At 36.6% G+C, this 26,968-nt stretch overlaps 6 protein-coding genes across 11 annotated transcripts in view; 2 read left to right on the top strand and 4 right to left on the bottom strand.

Annotated features, from left to right (window-relative positions):
• LOC120329414 (exocyst complex component 1-like) overlaps positions 1-17,686 on the bottom strand; it is a 37,561-nt gene extending 19,875 nt beyond the window's left edge. For 3 of the 6 annotated variants that reach the window (XM_039396022.2, XM_039396024.2, XM_078118689.1), the window contains exons 1-2: positions 17,416-17,686; positions 3,369-3,499 (exon numbers count right to left, since the gene is read on the bottom strand). In XM_039396022.2, the coding sequence (XP_039251956.1) occupies positions 3,369-3,499; positions 17,416-17,539 (255 nt within the window). In that variant the 5' untranslated portion in view covers positions 17,540-17,686. Of the gene's footprint in view, positions 1-3,368; positions 3,500-3,667; positions 3,851-8,976; positions 9,120-17,415 lie in introns of those variants that run through there. The other 3 variants (XM_078118692.1, XM_078118691.1, XM_078118690.1) reach the window with 3 other exon arrangements.
• Positions 4,074-11,262, bottom strand: LOC120329416 (cleavage and polyadenylation specificity factor subunit 6-like). Its single transcript, XM_039396030.2, has one exon. The coding sequence runs from the start codon at positions 11,206-11,208 to the stop codon at positions 9,616-9,618; it is 1,593 nt and encodes a 530-aa protein (XP_039251964.2). The 5' UTR covers positions 11,209-11,262; the 3' UTR covers positions 4,074-9,615.
• LOC120329417 (uncharacterized) lies at positions 11,646-15,080 on the top strand. The gene is made up of 5 exons (XM_078118693.1): positions 11,646-11,982; positions 12,435-12,540; positions 12,771-12,910; positions 13,111-14,149; positions 14,595-15,080. Exons 2-5 carry the CDS (start codon positions 12,465-12,467, stop codon positions 14,630-14,632), a joined length of 1,293 nt encoding a protein of 430 aa, XP_077974819.1. The 5' UTR covers positions 11,646-11,982; positions 12,435-12,464; the 3' UTR covers positions 14,633-15,080.
• An 87-nt stretch (positions 17,687-17,773) lies between the features above and the next one.
• On the top strand, positions 17,774-21,481 carry LOC120329421 (60S ribosome subunit biogenesis protein NIP7 homolog). The gene is made up of 4 exons (XM_039396037.2): positions 17,774-17,978; positions 20,112-20,337; positions 21,010-21,150; positions 21,331-21,481. Exons 1-4 carry the CDS (start codon positions 17,923-17,925, stop codon positions 21,448-21,450), a joined length of 543 nt encoding a protein of 180 aa, XP_039251971.1. The 5' UTR covers positions 17,774-17,922; the 3' UTR covers positions 21,451-21,481.
• Positions 20,779-22,654, bottom strand: LOC120329419 (peroxisomal membrane protein PEX13-like). Its single transcript, XM_039396034.2, has one exon. The coding sequence runs from the start codon at positions 22,652-22,654 to the stop codon at positions 21,545-21,547; it is 1,110 nt and encodes a 369-aa protein (XP_039251968.2). The 3' UTR covers positions 20,779-21,544.
• A 719-nt stretch (positions 22,655-23,373) lies between these two features.
• LOC120329420 (GDP-L-fucose synthase-like) lies at positions 23,374-24,772 on the bottom strand. The gene has a single exon (XM_039396035.2). It carries the CDS (start codon positions 24,613-24,615, stop codon positions 23,662-23,664), a length of 954 nt encoding a protein of 317 aa, XP_039251969.2. The 5' UTR covers positions 24,616-24,772; the 3' UTR covers positions 23,374-23,661.
• Positions 24,773-26,968: the final 2,196 nt, after the last annotated feature.

Genomic DNA, 26,968 nt, shown 5'->3' with positions numbered 1-26,968 from the left:
AAGGATGAGTATCGGTACCGAAATATAAGTGAGGGCGGGGAGTCAAAGCTAAAGCTGTATTTTATAACTCCCATACTCTTGAAGACAAAATTTTGCTCAACTTTTTTTTCGCTGGTCCTAAGGGACTTTTTATACCCCTTTTATAATATGTAATAAATAGTTAACCAAAAGTGCCACAAATTTTCCTATGAACCAATGGAAGGCTAGTTTTCGCGGCTTTTCGCCAACCCTCGATACGCGTCGCTATAATTTCGATTCCGTATGCCTGTTCCCTCGCGCGATACGCGTCGCTATAATCTCGATTCCGTATGCCTGTTGTAAGAGAGAATTTTCAAAAAATTTTGAGAAAAAGTTTTCTTACTCTCCACACTGTGGTAAGCACACGTTAGATAAAAGAGATAGAGAATACTCTCGTGAACGAGCAACACGTCATCTTCCAGACAATTCCAAACTTGTATTCCTACGCACAACTAAACTAGATATAATGAAGATGTTATCAGATCGTTCACCACTCGAGTAGCTTGGCCCGCCTCCGGCGCCGCTCCAGCGCTTTTACCCGTATACAACTGTCTACAAGAAATATACCCTGTTTTGGATTCCGCCAATACCCACACTTTCATTCCAAAACGAGTCCTTTTGGAACGAATAAATTGGCAGAATCCAATACGTCCTGTAAGCATCCTCGTTTCGAGTAAGTTCAAGAGAGGTCTTATTTTGTAGAGTTTATCTCTTGCCGGGTTGTCTCGTGACGGAGCATAATCTTCATTGCAGAAATGTAGGAATTTCAGTAGATCATGATATCGATCCCTCGGCATGATCTTGCTGAATGACGGGACTTCGAATATCCAGTGTTTCCTTTGCCAATACATGGCAATAACTGGCAGTTTCGTAAGGCCAAAAAATGTCTTCTTCTCTTCGAAGGTCGCTGGCTCAAACTTCATTGGAGGAAGTTGGCGAGTGGCACGGTGAGCGATGGTGACTGAAAAAGAAAACATAAAGATTAGAATTGGAAACAATGCTGTAATCAATTCTATTTATTTTGCTTTTATCAACTACGTTATCGTCTTTTATGTTGAACATGAAGTTGAAATAAATTATAAACAAATATAGGCCTATACTTTTATATATATTTTCTCATACCTTGAAGCTTTTTTTGGGCATTCAGGTTTGTCATCTCCACTATAAAATTGATGACTTGAACCGTAAAAAATTGAATAAAACAATCTAGCGGAGATGGAGTGGCCGACATATTCCGATGCTGACAACAGGCGCACCACCGAACTGGCGTATAGTTCTTTTTGGCGGAACTTTTTGTCACTCGTATTCTGACTGCAAAGGCGTTCTCGCCCGTTGACGAGATCTCTGGTTTGCTAAAGGTGTTGGCATAGACTCGCCGGGTGAAGAGACGTCAGCCAACTGCAACTCAGGTCTTTGACGTCGCCTTGACCGCTTACACTGCGGCACGCTCGTTGACGTCGAAGGAACATCGGCCAATGAGAAATCTTCCTCAGACTCTAAATTTGAAAATGACATTTAAGATTTTTATCAAGCATCAAAATTTTTGAATACAGAAAACTTCCATACCTGAATCTTGCTCTACTTCAGACATTGAACTATCGCTTTTATCAAAATTCTCGTCATCTATATCAGACTCTTCCAAAATACGCAGCAATGCTTCATCGGCGTCAAACTCAGTTCGAGGTTGTTTTCTTTCCATGTTTGTAAGTGTTTCCCAGCAAATGATGTGCACAAAAACGGATGCGAATTATAAAGGGAAATTTTTCGTTGTTCTTGCTATATTTTCTCTTTTGCTTTCAACAGCGAGATTGTGAGGCGTAAAAACAAACTTGTTACGTGATCGTAACTCCCAGCTTGATGCATAGTTTGCATTGTTTCATACAAAACGAAAACATTATGAATACAACATTGACCTCGTTATTCACAGGGAAATGATATATGCGTGAAATGACATCGTTTCAAAGTGCTGGCGTTTTACTATCCTATAACCGCTGCGAAAATAATATTATCTTCCAGAGTTTTAGAAAATTTCTTTAAGCTGAATGAACTGGATTGGGGAAAACTTAATCGGGTGCACGACAGATGGGGCTCCGACTATGCTTGGTCGGAAGTCTGGATTTTAAGCCCATGTGAAAGCTGTGTAACCAAACTTCACCTGTGTACACTGTTACACAATACACAGATTCTCCCTTAGCGCTAAGGTACTCCCACCGAAGTTGTTATCATGCTTGAACCAAATTACAAAAATAATAAATTTCGTCAAAACGTCAGCTCCAGTCGCTTGTTTTGGCTGATCTGTGAAGATCTCGGCTCTGATCACACTTGTCTTCTCTATCACACAAGAGGTGCACTAGCTACCCAGGGGGAATACAACAAAACATCTTCTTCAATTGAGAGATGAACTACTTGGGTTTTTATCGATGAAGGATCAAGATTTTCAAAATGGAGGACGAGGGATTTATCATAAGACTGGTTTACTTGTCAGACATTTTTGTAACCATTTAAATCTGTAATTTCAAGGACCAAACTGCACTAAAAAGAACGTAGAGAGCAAGCAATACAGAATGTTTAAACTCTTGACAACCCCTCACAAAGCGTCCAATGATGAAGTTTCCCATGAAATGGGAAAGTGCAGTGCAGTTGCAAACATTGCAGATGGCCAAATCTGGAAAATACCAAGACACCTCAACCTTCACTGCTTCCAAGGGTTGGTGTACAAAGTTTTTGAGGAGAAATGGGATTTCACTAAAACCAAAAACTAAGAGCTGCCATCAGAATTTCAGGAAAAGGTGATGAACTTTCAACATTACGTGATAAATAAACGAAAGAATGATAATTTCCCTTTCAATAGAATAGGCAATATAGACGAAACCCTAATGTGTTTTGGGAAGCTAAGCAATAAAACATTAAACCCAGAAGGTGAAAAATAGTCTTTATCAACAGGGCTTAAAAAAAACATTTTACAGTAGTGCTCAATTGCACTGCAGATGGTGTGAAGTTGCCACCAATGGTATCTTCAAAAGAAAAGACAGAGAAAAGAAAGAGATGTTGATTTAGCCACTGGCGTCCGGCGTGTTACGATTCGTAGGGTCGGCTTATATGCGAATTTTTATAAATTCGTTGTTTTAAGGCCGTTTTCGTGGTTGTGTTATATGCGAGGTCAGCTTTCATGTGGGGATATGTGGTAACTTGAAAAGAATTATACGTAATAGCCTTCTAGCAATTTTTCTGATCATTAACAACAACAACTCATAGGTCTATTTTGTGATCAATAATATATACTTTTCAAATTTCTTTGTACATCTCCGCAGTCCGCACTAAGCAGGAATATTTAAAATAATGTCACCTACCTTTTTTGAATCCTTGCCATCGACCATTTTCAGTTCTCTTAGGTGCCATTTTTTCTGTCTCTTATACAAGTCTCCCTTGTCCTGTTTCTTGATTTTGGTAATGTAGACCTCAACAGGGTGCTCTGTCGTTACTGAAAAAGGTGGGAAGACATAATTTTAAAATTTGAGTGCTATATATTGTATAATTTAAAAGTTACAGATCAAATATGACACAACTCCAAATGCATCCATTCATACAAAGTTACAGATATACCACAAAACAATCTCTCTTCTATTTATCACACACTCATTTTTCATACCATCAATAAGTTTGGCTACACCAGGCCACAGAAACAATTTGCTGCTCAAATAAGTTTAAACTAACTTGTATTGACTGGCTTGTGATGCTGTTTGCAGACAGCTCTGCTATATAAGTAAATAAATTCTGTAGGCACATAATTATAAAGTAAAATATAAAAGTACAAAATGGGGGCACAGTGGTTCAATTTAAACTCAATTTAGTCAACTTAGTTTAAAAATTACATAAAATAAACACACAGAGAAGAAGGACGCACAACCACTTTCTGAAAAGCACTTCAAAACAGTATTGTAAAGAAAAGAGCACACACTAATTATGCACTCTATCCTTTTTTTGCCTAGATGTCACCAAAAAATCGGCAACAAAAAAATCATAAAATTGTAATAAGTGGGTAATTCTTTATTTAATAAGTATCCTTGTAACCCAAGCCATAGTTGGTGAAAAGATACTAATATGCAAAACAACTCTGGTAAAATACAATAGCTAAACAGTAAAATTCAGAACTTAAAGACCACATTTATATTTAACATCTGCCCAATCGTTTTAAGTTATCTATATATTGGTGGGAAGCAGAACAAAGGGTTAAAGACAATATAAAAAGTGAAACAATCTCACACAACAACAGTACAGGTACGAAATAAAGTATTCCAGCAATTATGCCACGCAAGCAAGAAGTAAGTAAGATTTATTCAGCTTGAACAAGAAATTTCCGATCCAAAAGGGAAAAAAAATTACTAATTGAAATTATCAGTTCAGCTCTCCAAGATAACTATTTTATAAAGGAATTCTGACTGAGTAACTGTAACTAATGTATATAAAACAGATAAATTTGTATATTTGCTTTCAAATGATGATATCCTTTTAAAAACTAAATTTCGGGGAGAACATTATATGAAACAAAGCCAAGAAAAATGAGCCTTTCAAAACAATAAAACTACCGTATATAGAACATCTCAATCTATTATCCACAGATATTAGTCAATGTATTATTACTTTATATTTTTATACCGGTACATATATTCACATGTATCAGCCAAATGGTTCTCAACCTTTCAGAATCTTTGATATGAGGAAGTGATGGAACATAGAAACATGAAATAAGAGGATAAACAGGATCTTATAGGAATTAATAAGAGATGCATTTCTAAATTTCATTAAATGTCTTGACAATGTTACACAAATTTAATGTTTCCGAAGTCTTTTGCATCAAAATGATGACACATACTTTTTTATAGGTATGTCAGCTCAATGGACATGAATATATTTAGTTAACGACACATGAATAGGGCAATACTGTTAAGGTTGAGAACCACCGCATTAGCATCTACTATAATTTTTATGCCAAAAAAGCTGCAATTACTAATATTAACAATGATGACATGGATACAGTTTTGACATGAATAGGGCAATACTGTTAAGGTTGAGAACCACCGCATTAGCATCTACTATAATTTTTATGCCAAAAAAGCTGCAATTACTAATATTAACAATGATGTACCAATATTACAAAACAGCTCATGCAAAAAATTATATTATCTAGTCATTTTACTGAAAATTTTCAGTAGTAAAATGGTTAAGCTATTTGTATCGAAGTTGTTTTACTGGAATTCCCTTTATGGTCCCATGTACCGGTACATCCAAATCCTTCGTTATAACCAGGGCTGGAAGCTGGAGTTGTAACATTATATTGAGGGGTGGAGACAAGCTTACTATACTGGATAGAGCTTCAGCTACCAAAAATTTTAGTGGCTCCAGATAATTAACAATCTATTTTTTCCTATGCATGAATTTTTTATTACTTGACACAAATAATGCAATTTAACTTTTTCAGCTTATCATTTTTTGTTTAATTTTAATTTCTAATATTAATTTGAAATAGTAAATTTGTGTATTCAGGATTTAATTTTAAAATTCAAAACCCTTGTATCATAATAGTTTTGAGTTCCGATTCTGCGCAACTGCGATAATGTCGCATACCATCGTTATACCAAAAAACTCATTATGACTACGAAGCTGAAGCAATAAGTTGCGAAGGTAGAGTCACGATGGAGCTGGAACCTAGCTCCCAGTCCTGGCTATAACACGCTCACTACGGGTGAACTGGACTAAAAATTTAATTCTGAAAATTTCAACTTCAAAGTTCTCAGGAAGAGAAAGAATGAAAGCAATATCTACAGGTAGACAATATATTACCAAGTTGGTTTAATAAAAATATATTAATTAGAGCTCGACTGATATATCGGCCAACCGATATATCGGGCCAATATTGCGTGTTTGCCGATATATCATATCGGACGTAAACCGCCGATATATATCGGCCATGCTCGGCAAGCGCCGGGCTGCGTGCTGCAACGGCCCTGCGTAACTGGTTTGCCAATATTTCTCTCGCTCTCATTTTGCGTTATAAAGGTGTCTCTCCTAATTCCCAGTGTCTTATGATTAGCCATTTCATGCATGGTCATAACTGAAAAGTTATTATCTGGAGTAACAATGACTTTTATAAAGTGACATATTTGAGAGAGTACACAATGAGAAAAAGGGAAATTTAGTAACAGTATTAAACGGTGGTTCTATAAATAGAATCGATTGGAAGCTGGTGAGTTAGTGATCATGGAAACATGGTACAGGTAGCTCAAAGCAATAATGTCAGTTCCGAATTTGTGACCTCCCCAAATCAATTTTGAATTTCTGGGGTAACAGTTTTGTCTATATTGATGGTTGTTTATCATTTTGCTGAAAATTACAAAATAAAAACTTCATCCATTATTATTGACTAAATAAGGTATTGAGAGTCTCTGGAAACAAAGTTATTAAAAATTTCACATGTAACTGCACATAGGCTATCACAATATCGAAAGATCATTATCACGATTCACTTTAAAATATATCACGCTATAATTTTTTATCACCCTTGACATATATCCATAGTTATATGTAAAAACGTCTGATTAACAATTCATTTTCCTGGAAATAGCTAGTCTGATATTGAAGTAGCAAGAAAAGTTACAGAAAAAACATTTGTTCGAGCATTAACTAAAGTTAGTTAAATAAAAGTGTTACTGCCATGATAACAAATATCAAAATGAAACTACAAACTCACAAGGTGCATCATAAGAGCGTGGCTCAAAATATGATTTTTAATAATATCGGCATTGTGATATCGGTTATCAGCCACCAGTTGGCGATATCGGCTTCAAAATTCGATATCGGTCGAGCTATAATATTAATTAACAATAATAACATAAAATCATAAATCAGCTGGAACTATGGCCACTTTTAGATGGAATAGAGCACATGCATGAAAGTTAATTTGCTGGAACAATTCCTATTTTACAGATACATAGAAACTAGTGAAAACTGTATTATATGTTAGTGCTATATTGCAATATATCTGCTTCAGAATTTTGATACGAACTGCACGAATATTTGCTGACATAAAATGGTGTCCGAAAAACCCACCCGGAAACAAGTATATATCACATTACGTAAATAATAAAATTTAAAAGACTCCTAATTTCGATTGAATTTCGTTTGGATTAAATTTTTGTCTTGGGCTAACATTGGAAATCATTTTCAAAAAATGAATTAACGATTCACACTAATAGACACACAAAACCAAAGACCGAAATACTTTGATTTTGACTGCAAAAAATCTATAATTCTCAAGATTTCATCCGAGTAAAATATGGAAAATATCATGATCAAGCTTCTACTCTGAATAATTACCATACAAAAAAAAGTGCCTACAAATTGTTAAATAGGCCTACTTTCTAAAAGAAGTTTCATGCTGGCAGTGATATAAATGTGATGGAAATTAAAAGTATAAAACCTATCCCGTCAGCCACTCTGCAATAATAACTCGCAACTAGACATACAAATACATATTTTCCAGCAAATAAGATGACACGGCGTATGTGCTGAAGCCAATTTATAACATATTAGTATTACCACCCAATAAGCAGAGGCTTATAAATGTGTTACCGCCTCACTGGTACTTTTATCCACTGTTTGTGAGTTTCCAGTATTTTCTGGCCCGAAGTTTATAATAAGCCGGTTCGAGAGAAAAAAAACAGTCAAGGCCATCAGTGCAACAAGTCAATCCAAGAAAATCAGACAAAAAAATTGGGTCCAAAAAATCAGCTTATTAGCAGGAAAATATGATATATGTTAGGAATTCAGTATCACCAGATTTGAGTATTATTAGTTCATGAAACGACGTCTCAAATGTGAGCAATCAAAATTGCCACAAACCATATATATACCCAGTATGTGATGTCTATAGATCTGGGGTTTAAATCTAGGTCAACAGGGTCAACAGTGTCTCAAAACCAAGGACGCAACTCATGGTGCACAAAAATAAGTAAGCTAGCACCAAACAAAATCCTTTTTAGTGGTGAATCAAAAATACATGATCTAAATGAACGTTACTACCATAAGAGCACTACTATACTCTTGCCTATACAAATACAGAAAACCGCATTTGAAAAGAGAATTCTGAAAATGAAATTATTATTAAAGAAAAGGCAGCCAATTAATCTGCCAACATTCATAAATAATAGACAAGTTCTCTTACTGGTAATCAGATATTTTGAAGATATAAATAATTCATACAAAGAAAAAATACAATTTTTCTATTTACACTCATCACTACACCATCACCTTCTCGACCAATGAATTAGCCTACCTGAACGAAATAAAGTGAACTAATTTGAATTTTGAAATTACAGCTGCTATTTTACAATATTCAAAAGTAATTGAGGGTCGATTTCAGGAGTAAATGATACAAGCACCATTACACTTTTGAAAGTCTTCCTTGACCACCAACCCAAATAATGGTGTTGAGGATTTTGGAAATGACTTTAGAAATGTTATTTATAAAGTATAGTATCTTAAAACGGTAATTTAACCAATAAATGACATCATCAGAATTCCTAATATTGATTATTGTGCAAGAATTTTCCCACTAAAAAAATGTGCATCATTGACACCTTTAAAACATTTCAATTCATTCAAACTGTATTATCCTGTTAACTGTATGAAGAAGAGGTCAAGCAGCGTTCGGAAATTGAAAAAAAAAAGGTTGAGAAATTTTGCACCACATCATATTAAATTATTAAAAATTCCGATAATGGCAATTATTCAGAAAGGAAAAAAATATATTTGGGTTCCACATTTCGAGCCAAGTGTCAAAGAGTGGACACTGGCCGAAAATGACATACCCAGAACAGTACAGAATAGACACAAAAATATTGCATAAATAAAAACAGAGGCAAAAGTTGCACTTAAATGATTGCATAAAAAATTACCAACCTTAAAAATCCACAGTGTTACAATTTTTGGCAGCATTCTTCAATGATTGATACCATCATGGAATCACGCCACATATATGCCATGCGAAAATAAATAAATGACATAATCGACAATTTTACACCATTTTTGAACAAAGCACTTTCACTTTTAACCATTGCATGATGAATTCCCGAAATTATATATACTATTAAAATTGATAAGACTCTGAATCCTTATATACACATTTCATGATTAGCCCCAACTTAAACTAACCCTTCTAATAACCCACAACTGTTGACATATCGCACTGAGAAAGACCCTATTTCAAAGACGTACCGACATAATGACATGAAAATATGCTAGATAAAATGAGACAGTAAAATGAATAACCCCCTTGCAATTGTATAATAGGATAAATAGAAACCAATCATAAAACCATTTTGAATTTTATTAAGATACATTCCAACAGTAATGAAGTATCAATTTATACACAATTAATCATTGAAAAATGTGGAATTGTATCAATGACTTGTAGACATAGTTCATCAGCATCCACTTTACATTCTCGAAACCGACCATTTCAGATTTGGTGCTAAAAGCAACAACTATTGTTTTCTGTACAATGCAATAAAGCATCCAGTTTTTGTAATGTAATTCATTTCAACGTCGGTGACGATCCGAGTGACGTGATGATGAATACCCTCCGCTGTCTCGTTCTCGACTTCTTTCTCTGTATTCTCGATCGTCATATCTCTCTCTGCTTCGGGATCTGTCTCTGTCACGATCTCTGTCTCTGTCTCGTCTCCTCGACTTCGACTCCCGATGTCTTGGTCTTTCTTCTCGATCTCTATCCCTCGATCGATCTCTTTTTCTTATCGATCCAGATCCAAATGATTTCTCTTCCACGCCATGTAGGCAATCTTGTAATGATCCAATCAATACTTTCGCTCTTTCATCTGTAGCAACTTTAGATTGTTTTATCAAAGATATGGCAGTGACTAAAGTTTCAATTGCACTTCCATAATCACCAGCGCTTGCATCGGAAACAGCTCGTGAAATTGCGCTACTTGAAACTGCTCTATTCCTATTCATTATTTCTTCCACTTCAGTATCTGATAATGGCGGCGATTGTGAGCGCTCCTGTCTGTATGTCTCTTGAGCTGGTGGCAATTCTGCAGCAGGAGGTGGAATCAAGGGGTTAATTTGTACCGGTGGGGGTGGGAACCCTGGGGGAGGCCCTAATGGGGGTGCACCAATATGTGGTGGCCTTACGGCAGGTGGTGGCTGATTTGGAGATATTGGTGGCATCATTGGTCGTGGAGGTGGAATTCTTGGATCAATTAGGATACCACCAGGGCCACGAATAAGTGTCGGTAAGCCTGGAGGCGGCGGTCCTGGCATACCTGGTGGCAGTGCCACTCTGGGTGGCATTAGAGTAGGTGGCAGTGTCATTCCAGGAGGGGGAATCGAAGAAGGTGGAGCAATGGCTACGCTAGTTGGTGGAATAAAAATAGCAGGTGGTCTGTTACCTGCAGCTGCTGGAGGAGGGAATGGAAGGACCAGACGATTGCGCGGAGGCATAAAAAGAGCTGATGTCGGTGCTGTTGAGGCAGGAGGTCCTAAACTTGCAACAGCCAGAGCTGGTGGTGCTTGATGAACAACATTGAAAGAGCTCACAGAAAGAGAAGGCCTTGGTGGCAGTTGGAGTGGCGGTGGTGATGCCGGCTTTTGTGGTGGCGGACCACCACTATTTCCAGATTGTGCTTTGGACTGTTGTTCAAATTGATTTAAACTTTGGCGATTACATGGTGTAACAACAGGAGTTTGGCCATGTAACTCTTTCCCTGGCAACTTATCCATAACTATTCTAGATGAAGACTCAGAAGCAAGATGCACAATTGCAAAACCCTTTGACTGGCCATTTGCCCTGTTTTCATGAAATTTTATTTCAATTAAATCATTGACACCCAAAGCACTGATTTCATCTTGCAGATCTTTGTCAGTAGTCCACCAAGTTAAATTTCCAACATAAATGGACACCTTTTTGCCCTGGTAATTAAACTTCATATCCCCCTGGGTCTTATCGCTTCCATGTTGAACGCTGTGCATGCCGTTAGAATGGATGGTCGCTCTGCTCGACGGTTGCAACATATCATCATACAAATCCACGTTGCCCTGGGTATACAGTCCGTCGTCCTGAGCAAATTCGTGGTCAACGTCTGCATAAAGATCTATATCAACACCGTCAGTCATATCGCTAAATAAATCGACCTTAATATACAATAAATTCAAGACATGAACAAAATGACACTGACAAAAGTAAAACTACAAAATCACAATCACAAACGCGCGCGCAACTAAGCCACACAAAAATACACGCTGAAAATGGCGATAGCGCTAGCGCGACGCACGCTAGACAGAGAGAAAAAAGGTTCCCACAATGCTGTTCGGCAGATAAACTGCGAGCCTTGATTGCCTGCTAATCGCGGGAAAAGGCGCCGTATTTCGTTTGATCTTTACCCATTTTAATTAAAAGAATAGCATAATTTGTCACCTCAGTATATCATGCTGTGAAAGCCAATGCCTAGCAGTGACAATCAAGCACATAGTTTTAAACTATTTAGTCGCCATTGTATGAAATATTTCATCCAATCGGGGGTCATTTTCAACATATCTCTCAGCTTAGAACGTAATATACTAACCGGTACTGTAGTTTAATCAAAACTAGGTTGTAAAATTGCATTTGAATATTGCAATATAAAAAAACAAGCAAGTTGCAATTTGTAGCGTAATTCTGCGAAATATCGCGTTAGCGGAGCGTCGTGAAACAGAAGCACTTCGGGCGGAACAAGCACGTGATTAATTAGTTCGACCCCGTTGTAAACACAGACGTCCTATGCTTTAACAGTATATGGGGGTTGTGTTTACTAAATGGAAGCGGAATATTGCGTCCTAACTGTCGAATAAATGACTACGGTGGAGTATTAAGGGTACCAGTGGTGCGATGGTTGTCAAATATACTGATAAGTACGTTGAAGCACTTCTAAAAGACCGAATTTCTGTCTTTGCTAACAACTTAGGAAGTTACTGATATATGTATGTGTCATGCAGCATCGGCTGATTGGTATGGGACTGAAAGAGTCCATACCCCAAATGGAACTCGTAATCGGGCGAAAGGCCGGTTCATAATATCCGCCTATGATTAATCAACTTTCCTCTCACAGGAATAAATATGAAAATCTCATTATTCACTTGTTACTGCTCAGCTTGTCAGGTTAGGATGGTTTTTGGGAAGATATTTAAGAGCTTACTAGTTCTATTAAAAAACATGTGGATATTAAAAGCCCATGACCATATTTTGAGTAGTCTATGTCATTAAATACAGTTGGGGTTAAATTGAGTATTTTGAAAATTAACAATGATAACATTTTTTTAAATCAACAATTTCATCAAATGACACAACGCTTTTACTTTAACAGCTTTCAAACTCTTAATCAAAACTCGTTAAAATGTCTGCAAACCTGTCAGAGATGATAGCTAAAGCATCAACACAATTTACCTCTGATATTGTGAAGGCAATAGAAGGTAGGTTCACATTTTCCAAATGATGGTTATTATGTGCTACCTACTTTGGTGGTTGGATTGATATTATAAAACAGAAAAAGTTTTTTATAAACGCAATAATGATATACAGGTACTTTCAATATCAAAATATTGATTTTTTGTCATACTAAAATTACCGTAATTTTCACCCAATAAGCCTGAAAATACGGTATTTCCCTAAGTTCCTACTTCAAACTACCTTTTTTTCTAAGATGCTGAATTCCAAATGGATGACATCGATCAACTAACTAGAGAAGATGTGAATGAGGAATTCAGAGGATTTCGCTTTGGAATCAGAAAAGAATTGTGGTTATTTTTTAAAGCATTCAAGAGAAGTCCTCCTAAATTACAGGTATGGCATCAGGGCTTCTAGAATGCTTATTTATCTTAATCTTCTTGTTCTACTTGGATTTAACAATTTTAGTTTATTGAGGAAATTGAATTCTGCTGTGAAACATAAATAAATTTTATATTATGATATTTTTCAATATAGATATGCATCATGAAAGGTGACAATACACTCACTCAAAAAAATAAATTTTTTTTTTGTAGGAAGCAAGAACAACGAAGACTATTCTTAATGAAAATATACAAGAAGAAAGAGATCCGTGCATCATTAAGAAAGTTACTTCAGTTTCATCTCCGAATATGTTTTCAAATTACTTTCGTAAAAATGCACAAACCCCCGAGGGTCTTGTTCCAATATCTTCCGATGATGAAGCCGAATCCTCGAATTCATCTATATTTGGGCCTTCCTCACCAATACATAATAAGATCGTACCTAAGTCCCCTAAAAGTCCTAATACATTTTTCATTCCCTATCCTGGAAATATAACATCACCTTTCCCACTAAGCCAAATTCTCAAAGAGTCTTTAGTGGGCATTAACAGTATTAAGCGAAATGATTCTGTGTTTAACAGCCTTGTGGCTGAAGTTCATAACACTTTGAAAAACAGTCTTGGACCAAATATATCAGAAGGTGATTTACGATATACAGCAGCCATGTTATGTGTTGAATACCCAGGCCTTCGCAGTGAAGGAGAGGATGGTTGGACAATGCTTTACTCAGCTTTAAAAGACTGGAATTCTCTCCATGTGACATCACAAAGTCCCATTGACCTGCATGATAATTCCAATCCTGATGATGAGGTATCGGATGGTCCTGAAACCTCTAGTACAATGACCTTCCAAAACCAGAAGAAAAGCTATCTTGCTTCTAAAAATGCATCTCCTTTGCCTTACCCTAATGGTATAACTTGGCCTTTTCCTTTAAACGTATCGCTACGGGAATATATGTCAAAGGGATATGACATCTTAAATAATACGAACAGAAAAGCATTCCAAGAATTAGTGAGAGATATTTCAACTATTCTCAAAAATGTTCTCGGACGAAATCCTGACCAATACGAAGTAAAGTGTACAGTTACTAACCTATGCTCTGAGTACCCGGTTCTTTGTCAAAATGGATTAAGATACTCCCCTACACTACATCGGGCGATAAGAAAGAAATTCAATAACATGGATTATAAAAAAAGAAGTCAGACACAGATTTATCCTCCACATGATGCCCATATAGTTAAAATTGAAGAAGGTACATATTCTTTTTTTTTATAAGTTTGTTACAACCAGTGCATGATTGTTCAATTTCTTTTGAAGCCTCTGGTTGAACTATCGTTGAAATTTGTTCCCCCGAATTATGCACCGCAATGTACTTGGATAATAATATTTGAGTGTGTCAGAGATTATTTCGTATCTGCCTGCCTTGAAAACTTTGACATGAAATTATCAAACCTATTAAAATCAATGCATAGAGTAGGTATGGATGGATATATCAAATGTTTTGCTAGACTCAGGTTGCTTATGTGCACAAAAAGATGAGTTCACACATAGTATTGATTACCATAGGTCGTAGATGTGAGACATCCTGCATAACATACCCAGCATTGCTAGTCTGGTATTATTCAGTCTACATCACTAAGAGATTATTCAGAATGGTATGCTATCTCATCCATAAAGTATTATATTATTATCTATAGGCCTTCCATCAAAACGACAATGTACTGAAGATGAGTAACAAGCATGAAGAGTGAGGAAATTGCCATGTTTCAATGCCAGGCAATCCAGCGAACCTCTTAGTCTTATACAATGAAGTTATCTGCAACTGGCAAGGATTTACTTTAAAGCACACGATGGGTTATGATTAGTATCAACCTGTTTTATACACAATCATAAATTCTGTTGTACAGTAGATCTAAGAGCGTTCATTTTAGCTTTTACAAAATTTTACTATGCTATGTCAATTTTTTATTGAGTCAACAGAAGTTTCCCTGAATTTGTGTGACCATTTTATACATACTTGCCTACCGTAAGTCAATTTTAAGTCTTGCCCCTATCTTTTTATCAATTATTTATTTTTCCTTTTACATTTCGTTTCAAATTCGTGCAAGTGTGTTGTGTAATCATGCTTTTAATTATTCTTTATTGAAATTATACAGGTATTAAAATATCAACACTTGAAGGCATTTGGTAGTGATGGACCGGTGGTTCCTAACAATTTTCGGTAAAAGAGTCATGTTATGCTGAATATCACAGAAAATCATAGTTCATTTGGTTTGGTCATTCCGCTTTTAGGTTCAGGTTACATTTCAATTAGCCTGAAGAAGTTAGACCAGTGGTAGGTAAACTTGATGTACTAGTGGGCCAAATATACATATCCCCAGAAGCGTGCGGGCCGTGTACAAATAATCACCACATCATACTATAAATTGCGACACACTCGTTATTCCTGTCTGTCACAATGGGGCAGTGTTCGAATAATGCTTAACAAAGAAATATTTATCGTCCAATGTCGCCAACTTTTACAAATTAAACTTATAATAACAACTATCTGTAGGCACAATCAGAAAGTAAACATCTCTACTTACTAAAAAACAATCACCGTACAGCAGCCAGTGTTAGGACATGAATCTGTGTGCAGACAATACTAAGTATATGAACAATTTGTTTTAAGCATTAATAGTGTTGAAAGCCACAAAAACATATAACGATTAGAATCACATTTAGCATAGGGAATAAGCAGTATCAGAGGTTGGGCGTCACACATTACATTTCAAACTGATAAATAATTTGTGGAAACAGGACACACAATTATTAGAAATCCCATATCTGAGTACAATTCTGGCAATCAAGTATTCTGAAATACTAAAATTTTCCTGAATATTGTAAAATGTAATAAAATTAGTTATTTCTTCAATCACCTCTCATAGAGGGTTCATTTATTTGATCCTCATTTACAAGCAATATATAAGATTTACATATTTATCCTGGGGGAGGAGAAAGCCAATAGGACAGCTTAATCCTATGCCGAATCAGGGCCTCGAGTGTGGGATTAGTTGGACAGTTATATGCATGGTCGAGGAAGCTGTGAACCAGGTGGCGCAGAGTCCACAATCCCGTCGCACATGATAATCCCACACGGAATTCGAAACTGCGAATCCAAGCAGGGTAATCGGATGTGCAGTAGCAAGCGTTTTCTCAATGCCTCGGCTCAGCATGAAGTGCCACACCGTCAGGCCATAAGAATTTTATATATACTGCTTCTAAAGGCACATGCATAACTTGTAAGCAATCGTTTCTTACAGAACAATGAGCAATATGGCCAATCCTACTCTACCTGGAATTATTTTTGGATGGCGGAGAAAGTAACAACAGACCAGTCAGAAATCTGCTCTTGCATAATTATCCCCATGAAGGCTCTGAGTGATGAGCAGTGGCATGGCAATCATGATTCAAGCACGATGAACCAACTGACAAATCAAATTACTAATCGAAAGGTTCAGACACATGGTCTTGAATAGTGAAAGGAATCATACTCAATTAGTACATATTATGATTGTGCAACACAGTATTCCAACCTCTGAACCTGCAGTTTGACTGTCGTGGCATTGTCAAGTGTGTCCTTGACAACCCATTCTGTCATTATTCCACTCTGAATATTAGCTAAAGAATGCATGGAAGTAAAAAACATTAGCTTGACTTATATTAACTTTTTACGTAAATTATATACATGTAATATCACAATGGTCCCCAAGCTTGAAGCCCGATCAAACTTGTCATGTTTGTTTCACTCTCAATTAATGCTGTAATGTTTTTTGACTAGTTCGTATCAGCAATACTCTGTTTACAATGATTACATTGCTCAATATTGCATGATTAACTTCAGTTGGATTGATAGAAAAATAGGATGGGATTTACATATTTATCCCAGGGGAGGAAAGGCGATAAGAAGGCTTAACCATATGGCGAACCACGGCCTCTCGTCTGGTTGCCATTTCATGTCAGGCATGGGAATAGTTGGTTATTTGTTTTCGGAAGCATGGACTTGATGGTGGAGGCAGCCGTAACCGACCAGGGGTTACATGAACCACCGTACGGTGGCGAGGAGTCCAGCAATCCTCTCGCACATAACTATCCCCGCATGGGATTTGAGCCTGCGAATCCATGCAGAGTAATCAGAGGTACCGGTGGTGAGTGTATTCCTTGCGGCCGTGCCAGTGGTTTAACTAAAATGTACAATCAAAAAGCTGGAAAACTAGTCTTCGTTAGCTTTTTCAGACTTTTAAGAATCAAAATAAACTTGTGACCATAAAAGGAGAGGCTTGCCTTGTGAATTAGAGTGCAGCGGGTATTCATAATTTCAGTAATTTAGCAATTTCAGTATTTGTAAATAAAATGACAAAAGGACAAAACTCTATAGCAAAAAGTGGTATTCAGGATCTAAACACACAAAAAACTTTCACGAAAACACCTTATATCATTTGGATACTATACCTTATACATATAGCATAGATTACTAACCTGAAGCACATAAAAAAGATGACTTCTTTTTCTTTCCCGTTTTAGCAACGTGAACAACGCCCAACAATCTTTCATCATTTGGGGTGAATAAATCCCTTTGCAAGGCGTGTTTTATCGCCGTCATATTCAAAATTATTTCTCATTAAACTGAACTAAACCAAATTGAACAATTATATATGGCTCCAGAAAATAATTCTCCACAAGCAGACAAACAGCCGATTTCGTTTCAAGACAAAAACTTTAGCTGACCGTCTGGGATAATAAATTACGGACCGAAGGCATCCCGACAATAAGCAAAAAAGCAACCCGCATAAATCAGCTCTTTACCAAAATATTATAAAAAGCGGACCACGTGATACGTGATTTAGTATTTTAGTAGATTCTAATGAAGCCAGCTATTTACTACAAACACGTTTCGCGAGTAGCGGCAGTGATATTTTCTGATTTTCGTGCACAGCTTCACGTCTTGCCCCGGTTTCAACGTCTCTGACAAATAATAAACTGACTATGCGTCCTTTAACAGAAGATGAGACAAAAACGTTGTTTGAAAAACTTGCAAAATAGTAAGTACATATAAAGATATTTATATATATGATGTTCTAATTCTTGGTATTGCTGAATTGTTAGGGTCGGAAGGTTTTGTGTAGCATGAGTGGACTATTAGACTAGGCTATACCGGTACCGGTACCGGTAGTTCACTAAAACAATAAAACGGGAACATGAAATATTTTTCTGTTTCTGTGGTAGGCCTATATTACTACTGTATTGAGTCAGTAGAACAGTCGATTTTGACGATTGGGTGGTGTGGCTCATCTTGCTAAGCGTTAGGAATACGCTCTCTCCACGGCCTCTCGTCCGGTTACCAGTCCAGGTCGGGTATGCGATTAGTTAGCTAGCCAGTTATTTGTTTTCGGAAGCATGGACTTGATGGTGGAGGAAGCCTGCGAACCCACGCGAGGTAATCGGAGATGCGGTGGCAATCCTCCACCATCCAGTCCATGCTTCCGAAAACAAATAGCTGGCTAACTAATCCCATACCCGACCTGGACTGGTAACCAGACGAGAGGCCGTGGTTCGCCATATGATTTAAAAGCTTTAATATTGGCTTTCCTTCCCTCCGGGATAAATATGTAAATCCTATCCTAATATCCTCGCCACCGCACCTCTGATTACTGGATAACTCTGCGTGGGTTCGAATCCCATGCAGGGATAGTTATGTGCGAGAGGATTGCTGGACTTCTCGCCTCCGTAGCGTGGTTCACGGCTTCCTCCACCATCAAGTACATGCTTCCGAAAACAAATAACTAACTAATCCCATACCCGACATGGAATGGTAACCGGACAAGAGGCCGTGGTTTGCCATATGGCTAAGCTGTCTTATTCCTCTCCCATGGGATAAATATGTAAAAATTATTCTATCCTAAATTTTTATGTTTTTTTATTAATAATTAAATAAAAGTCTGTCAGGCGCAGAATGAAATTTTCGCCATAGACGCATTTAGTTAAAATCAAACCTACCCAATTTCAACTAAGCAGGTATTTCCTATGGCAAAAAGGATATAGTGTTCCCTGTGAGACATATTTCTACTAGAAAAAATAAAAGTTTGGATGTTTTTTTCTCGTCACAATTTTGTTTGGCACTATAAGCAGTCACAGCGTTTAATTCACTGGGCCCGTAATTTCAGGGTTACCGTTTTTCAAAAGAGCAACATGATTTTTTCTTACTCAGTCATTGCGATATGTCATTCTGTTAGGTACAATACATGCACAAACAGAACTTCAAGCGTAAACAATGAAAAAAAGTTCGAAAAAGAAAATATACGGGTTCTGTTTTTTTTTCTGGGTGGGGGCGAGGTGTTGGTAGGGTCACCCTGTATGTTTGAAGCCCATTTTATGCAAGTTTACTCAAAGCAACAATATCAACCTTATTCCAAAAGTTATATGAATACAGAAGAAAGAATGGCAAACACCGGTACTCTCAGTTCTTGCTGTAACTCTCTTAAATACCATTATACATTTACTTAAGCTATCATGATAACTGTGACATCTTACATGTTTGCATTCTTTTTTATCATGGCCAACAGAATTTTATTGCTCTGAAACTTTTATGATACTTTATTTCTACTGCTTCTACTACAATTTTTTTTAAATAATTTCACATAAAACTTGAATACCACTTTCCAAATAACTTGCGGGTAATGACTCTGATGAGATAATTTTGACGACCGATGCAATGGCATTTGCGACTCGTAACCTTCTAAATATACTTTCAAGCAAAGACATAATCAGAGAGTGGCTCGAATTTTCACTCAATAAAAGACATTGCATTTTAGCTGGCTATTGAAGATCTCAATTCCAATTCTAGGGTCTAGCTAAGTAAATGCCGAAACTCTTCAAAATAACGCCAAACAAAAAAGTAATGTGTGTGTTTGTTTAAAAAAAAAATTGTCTGTTTGGGGTGAAATGAAGTTCTTGACAGATGCGTTTAGTTGAACAAAATTTTTCAACTAAGCAGGTTTATCTCATGCCAAATAGGGTATAGCGTTCTGTGGGAGACAGACTTTTAAAAAAATTTAGGCTATTTTTATTTTTTACATCACATTTTCTTTTGGCGACATTCAAGCCCTTATGACAAATACATCGTTAGACCCCAATTCTTCCGAAAAATGTGACATTTAAATTTTTAATTGTTTCAGTATTGGGGAGAACATCAAATTATTGATTGATCGTCCAGATGGAGTATACTGCTTCAGACTTCACAGAGATCGAGTATATTATGTATCTGAAGAAATTATGAAAAGAGCGACTAACGTTTGCAGAGAAAATTTAATCAGCTTTGGCGTGTGCTTTGGAAAATTTACAAAAACAAAGAAATTTAGGCTCCATGTCACTGCACTTGATTATTTAGCGCCTTATGCAAAGGTAAGATTATGAGATAAAAGCAGGTATCATGGAGCAAAAGTCATCAATGACGTATCAATTGGAATTTTTGATTTGATTGTGCAATAATCAAAAATTAGTCCAGGAAAAGCTGCAATTGACTAGGCTAAACCGAGCAAGCGGTTGTATATTTTAATAAAAATAATGGGTTTGATCATGTAAATCAGTTTCTAAGTGTCAACTCTCCAAAACACTCACAAAATAAGCATCCAAAATTTTGCGATAATTACTAAGTTATATAGAATTTTTCTGGGGTCAAGGGCCGGAGAAACATCCATAACACTTGTGATACTCTGTTCCCATTGTGTGAATTTAGATTCAGCTCAATTGCCCTGACATTTTTGTGGCCCATTGTTCCAAGGAGTGTAGTACCCACGCCACAATACATCTCTTGATTTCCTACAATGCTTATTACTTCATCTGTATTGTGAATAATGAAGCCTGTTCTTATTATTTGAAGAATATTTACACAACAGTCATACATTGCAAAATAATTGAAGTTGAACATAAAAAGAAATGTAAAATAATATTGTAGTTGATTAATAGTCCATACACCAATACATACATGCCGCATAATTAGAATTGACACAAGTGCAAATGCAATAATAACCATCATTGTTTGAGAATATCAAATAATGTCAATTACTTTTTCAGTTCAAAGTTTGGGTGAAACCAGGTGCAGAACAATCATTTTTATATGGAAATCACATATTAAAATCAGGATTAGGAAGAATTACTGAAGGAACTCCTAAATATCAAGGCATAGTGTTATATTCAATGAATGATATACCTTTGGTAAGTAGTAAAGGTATAACGTGTAATAAAAAGACTTGTCTCTTGCTTTCCTGAATTTGTATCCATTATGTATTTTATATTGCAGGCTATTCAAAAAACATCTAAATTGACAATTTTTGTTGGGATATCTCATGAACTAATTGTTTAAAGATTTTTCATGTAATCGCCTTTCTTTTATAGGGATTTGGTGTAGCAGCAAAATCGACAGCCGAATGCAGGCATGCGGATCCTATGTCAATCATTGCTTTTCATCAAGCGGATATTGGAGAATATCTTCGTAATGAAGACACTTTAACATGAAATTATACAATGAAAAAAAATTTACTTTAAATTGCATTTTTATTGAAACGGGTGATTTGCATATTACAAAGATTGAGAGTTTACGAGTAGTTTGTCATGTAGGTGGTGCCGAAGCTTCAGGTTGGCCATTCTCAGCTGATTCTGGTTGTCTTCCCTTTCGACGGCCTAATACCTTAACATAAGTTGCAGGAACCATCCCTACATTTGTACCATCTAAAGATGCCATAAGCCAATTCTGTATATGTGGTTGTTGGTCTTTTGGTGCAAGGTTTAACAGGTCGCCAACTTTCACAGTTAGTTCATCATCATTATCAGCTTCAAAATCATATTCTACTCTAGCAACAACATGATCTGATAATCCGCTTGCCCATGGTGTCTGAGGCTTTTGTACATTGCCTGTTCCACTCAATAATTTCCAAATCAAGTAAGGGCCTCCTATAACAACAGACATGAAAAGAAGTATGGGCCACGATCTTGATTTCTTCTTCTGTGGTATAACATCAGAGTCTGTTTTGACCGTATCCCATGCCTCTTCACATGATCCTCCCAAGTTTAGAAATGCCAAAGCTCGGCGATATAAAAATCGTATCAAACGGAAGACTGCGATAGAAGAAAGAATATCAGCAAATGTTGCCCTCACCCTCGAAAATTGATCTGCTACATCAAGCACAGCTCGGAATGAGCTGTAAACAGCCCCGAGTGTAGATTCTAACATAGCAGAAACGGATGTGAATGCTCTCACAATACTTTCAACAGATTGAAATGCATTTCTAGTGCTTTCTTCTGCTTGTCTAGCAAATCCTCCCGGTGCACCATATGATCTATTGTAGGAACCGTACATACCCCCACCACCATAACCCCCATACATTCCGCTCCCCATTCCACCACCATACATCCCTCCATATCCAGTACCATAGCCATAGGAACCATATCCTCCATATGAAGGCTGATAACCCATTGGAGTCATAGTACGCTGGGATGGTCTATTGGGAACAGGAGGCGGCGACCTTTTTCTCGCCTGATCAGTTGCTGTCAATGAAGCATCTACAACAGGTGGATTTGAGATAGAATGCAATGGTCCAATATTACCAGCACTTTGAGTCCGGTTTATCTCCCAAGGTTTTATTGGTGGATCAGCCATTATTTTATTAGATATTGTATAACTAGGAAATAAAGCTATTTGGTCATAACCTAAGACAAACATGATACAAATTATGTGTATTGATTGCAGTATTGTGTATATCAGAAGCTAAAACTAACAATTCTAGTACGATTTCAGCAACTTTGAACTTGCGAAGAAAAAAATTGCAATTTGGCAACTACCAAAGAATATACTACTCCCACTGAAATCACTTATGGAAAAACTTATTGATACAATACTTACATATATTTTAAGATTATCAAATGGATCTGTATAACAGTAATATTACCACTAAAATAATGGTACTGCCTTACACTAAGCAGACGTTCAATTACCGTATATTGTGTTTTGCATTGACGATATCAAATAAGATAAGCATTATGTGTGTGGATTCATATTCATACCGAATATGAATTGCATAAATAACCAGCTCAGAGTTTCTCAGGAGGGGGGGTACGATAAGATTCTCTGGTGTTCAAAGGCAAGCACCTTCGCTGTGATTATATCAAATTACAAAGCCTGGACTTAGATTTGTTTAATTCTTTGGCAAAATGCATTTATTTTCTTGCTTTCATGGCTTTATTATTTTTAAACATGGCGCAAAAAATAATTGATGGAAATGAGTTCGAGAACCACTGAGATTGCTAAAATTGACATCAGCAGATCCGAATATAACTGCCTTGACAAATTCAAGTAGGTTTTCAATGTATGACCATGTCACAGCCTTAACAATTTACAAATCATTCTGAAAAAAACATCAATAGTAGGTAATAGAAAACAAACAATTTAGCAACTATTTATTAAAAGGTCTTCAGTGACAATAATAATAAGTTAACAAATAAATATACAGCTTCAATGATGGCACCACATAACATGATTGAATAAATATAACTAACGGTTGTTATAACACCAGTAGATGACAGTTTTATAATGCAAGCATAATTAGAATTTATTAGTATAGAAAATTGCAAAACTTAAACAACGATCTACTTCTAATATCTAAGACTAATAGACTAAATTATATTTATGCATAAAGGCACATTGGAATGAAATAGTACTGCATTCTGATCCTATTTTCTTGCTGTTTCATAGTTTGCCTCGAACCATTGGCAAGTTTCACGAATCGCCTCATCAATTGGAGTGAACTTGAATTCAGGATACAGTTTAAGAAGTTTTTTGTTGCTTGCTGTTTTCTTATGTTGCCCATCTGAACGAGTGGTATCGTACACAAACTCTCCTTCAAAATCGTAGCCTTTTGCAACAAGTTCAGCCGCCCTTTTGATTGATATCTCATCTTCTTCAGACACAGAAAGAATGATTGGTTCTGTTTCATTGTAATTGCGGAGAACCCATAGAAATAGACTTCCTAGATCAACAGAGTATATGAACTGACGAAGAGCGCTTCCAGTTCCCCAAATTGTTAGAGGGGTTTTATCTCTTTTGCATTTGTAGATTTTATGAATAAGACCAGGCATAACATGACCCTCTTCAAGATTGAAATTGTCGAATGGCCCATATACGTTTGTCGGAACAACGGAGGTAAAGCAAGTTCCGTATTGCTCGTTGAATCCCTTGTTCATTACATCAATCATGCGTTTGGCATATGAATAACCAAAATTGGAGTTATGAGGAGGTCCATTATGAATCATGGTCTCATCGATCGGATATGTAGTTTTGTCAGGAAAAATACAAGTTGAGAGACAGGAAACTACTTTTTTGCATCCAAATTCATGAGCCAAAGATAGTACATTATCGTTGATCTTCATATTGATTCTGAAGAATTGCAAATTAGCTCTCATGTTGCCGTATAGTCCGCCAACTTTGGCAGCAAGATGAATAACATGAGTTGGCTTGTACTTTTCAAAAATCGCCTTGGTTGATTCCCGATCAGTCAAATCTCCATCTCTAGACGTCAGAAAAACAAATTCTTCATTTGGTTGTGGGTTTTTCTCAGCTGCAGCCCTCACACCATTACCTACAAGGCCTGAACCCCCAGTGACCAAAATTACTTTCTTTCCAGACATTTTGAATTATTGAAAATTTACAGATTTAATTATACAATGAAGAGAGCTGATGAAATAATACAATTTTAAGTTATGACACAATAATACATAAGAAATCTTTTATCAACTAATTCCCCAAATAACTCCATTTTGCGGTATGCGAGCTTCAATTATTCAGCAAAACAGATTTTAATGAATTTATTATAAATTCTATGCCTAACACTGTGACAGTAAAAGGGAAAAATTAAAATATTGCGATGCAAGAAAGTTGAGGAAAACATTAATTAATTTTTTGTGCAGTCACCGTATTCAAAAAATATTCAAATTTAGCATAAATATTCATACTATTTCTAAAATCGAGAAGTTGAGAATATCCTGGGAAGCTGATGTTCCAATCATAGAATATACATATACTGGTATAGCAGGCCAGTATAGACTAACAGACTAATCACAAACCGACTAGCATTACATCACTTGGTTATTAAATCATAGCATCAAACTATTTATAGCATTAAACTAAGCTATACCAGCTGATCGATGCCTCAATAAAATCACACTGGGTATGTCTGTATGTATGCACTGTTCAGCAAACAATCAAAGTAATGTTGGCAAGCTTCCTACCTGCGGACAATAATATATTTCCGAAGCTTCCTACCTGCGGACAATAATATATTTCCGAAGTGGAAGCAAATTCAGTTCATGTTCTACCGTAACGTCGAAGGAATCCACGTCTACAATCAACGACACGTTTAAATCGAATCGGCCACGAAATTTCCCTGAGGCGACGACGTTAGAAGGCATTTATCGTACCGGGTACGAAAATAACCGGTTTGCTACACCCAATGAACATCCACCGTATAACTTCTACACGTTCTCCGTAAAAGCATTTTTCTCCAACAAATCTGCCAAACGCCCACATATATTTCACATGGTTAACTAGGACTTAAGAAAATCAGTTTAGTGAAGCCAACTAAATGTTATCAGTGCTTACGCCCAGTGGGAGAGGCAATGATTTAATTTTCACAAACCGGTAAACCGCACCAACACTCAAATAAATACTGGCTCTCGCGAATTACTTTTGTACGGTACCACCGTAATAGTATATATTTACGGTACCACCACTCAACTGTTCTACAAGCAATTAAATATTTCAAATGAATATCTTGGTGTTTTCCCATCCAATGATCTTAGAGATGACCTTGGCTTGAAACGTCAGTATAAATCAATTTATTTTATAGCCCATACTATTTTGACAAAAATTGTCAACTGTTCCAATACTGTGAAAAATCTTTTATTTAGAACGTATTGTTGTAGTATTTATAACTGCCAGTTCTGGTTGTTTTTCAATAATTATAATTATAAAAAAGTTAAAACTTCTTATAATGTTGCTTCTCGCGTAATTCACTATGTTTCTAGATCTGAGAGTGTCCGTCACAAAATGGTATCTGGGAACATTCCCTCTTTCGAAGCACTCCATAGAAAAAATCTGTGGTTGTTCATGACGAGATGCAGGAACTCCAATAACATCCTATTACAATCATTATTTGATTCCCAGATACTGTTTGTGACAAGCTATCGTGGATTCTATACTTCTCTTTTGGCCTCTTAGATTACTGTATTAACTCTTTTTTGAGATCTACTGTGAATCTGATTGTCGTATCAGGTATTTTATGTATTTATTGTGTTATTTTTGCTTATGTTTACTTGTTTGTGTTATTTTTATATGGACCGTTTTTTAGTCTGGAGTAATAAACGAATTGAATTGAATATACAATAGACTTTTCCTAAACTTTTTAATTTGTGAGTCGTAACCATTAATGTTATGTTCTCTTGTATGTACCAGAACTTCACGGATTAGTAAAAAGAGATATCAGCATTTTTTTCTGATACATATTGAATTTAGGATGGGATTTACATATTTATCCCGAGGGAGAGGAAAGCCGATACGATGGCTCAATCATATGGCGAACCACGACCTCTCGTGACCTCTCGCCCGGTTACCAGTCCAGATCGGGTATGGGATTAATTAGCCAGTTATTTGTTTTCGGAAGCATGGACTTGATGGTGGAGGAAGCCGTGACCGACCAGCGGTTACGTGAACCACTCTACGGCGGCGAGGAGTCCAGCAACCCTCTCGCACATGATCATCCCCGCATGGGATTCGAACCTGCGATACCACAAAGGGTAATCAGAGATGCGATGGCGTGCGTATTCCTAACGCCTAGCACGATGCGCCAGAGTTGCCAACTGTTCAGCGATAAAAAAATCTAGAATCTCAACAAAAAACATCTGAAATAATCTAATATAAACTAAAAAATAATCCAAATATACGAAAGTTACATTTTCATTAAAAAAAAAATTGTACAATAAAAAA

This window comes from Styela clava, chromosome 12, assembly GCF_964204865.1.
Source record: "Styela clava chromosome 12, kaStyClav1.hap1.2, whole genome shotgun sequence".
Taxonomy (NCBI): Eukaryota; Metazoa; Chordata; class Ascidiacea; order Stolidobranchia; family Styelidae; genus Styela; species Styela clava.
The sequence above is the reverse complement of the archived record's forward strand: the minus strand, read 5'-3'. Positions and strand labels throughout refer to the sequence as shown.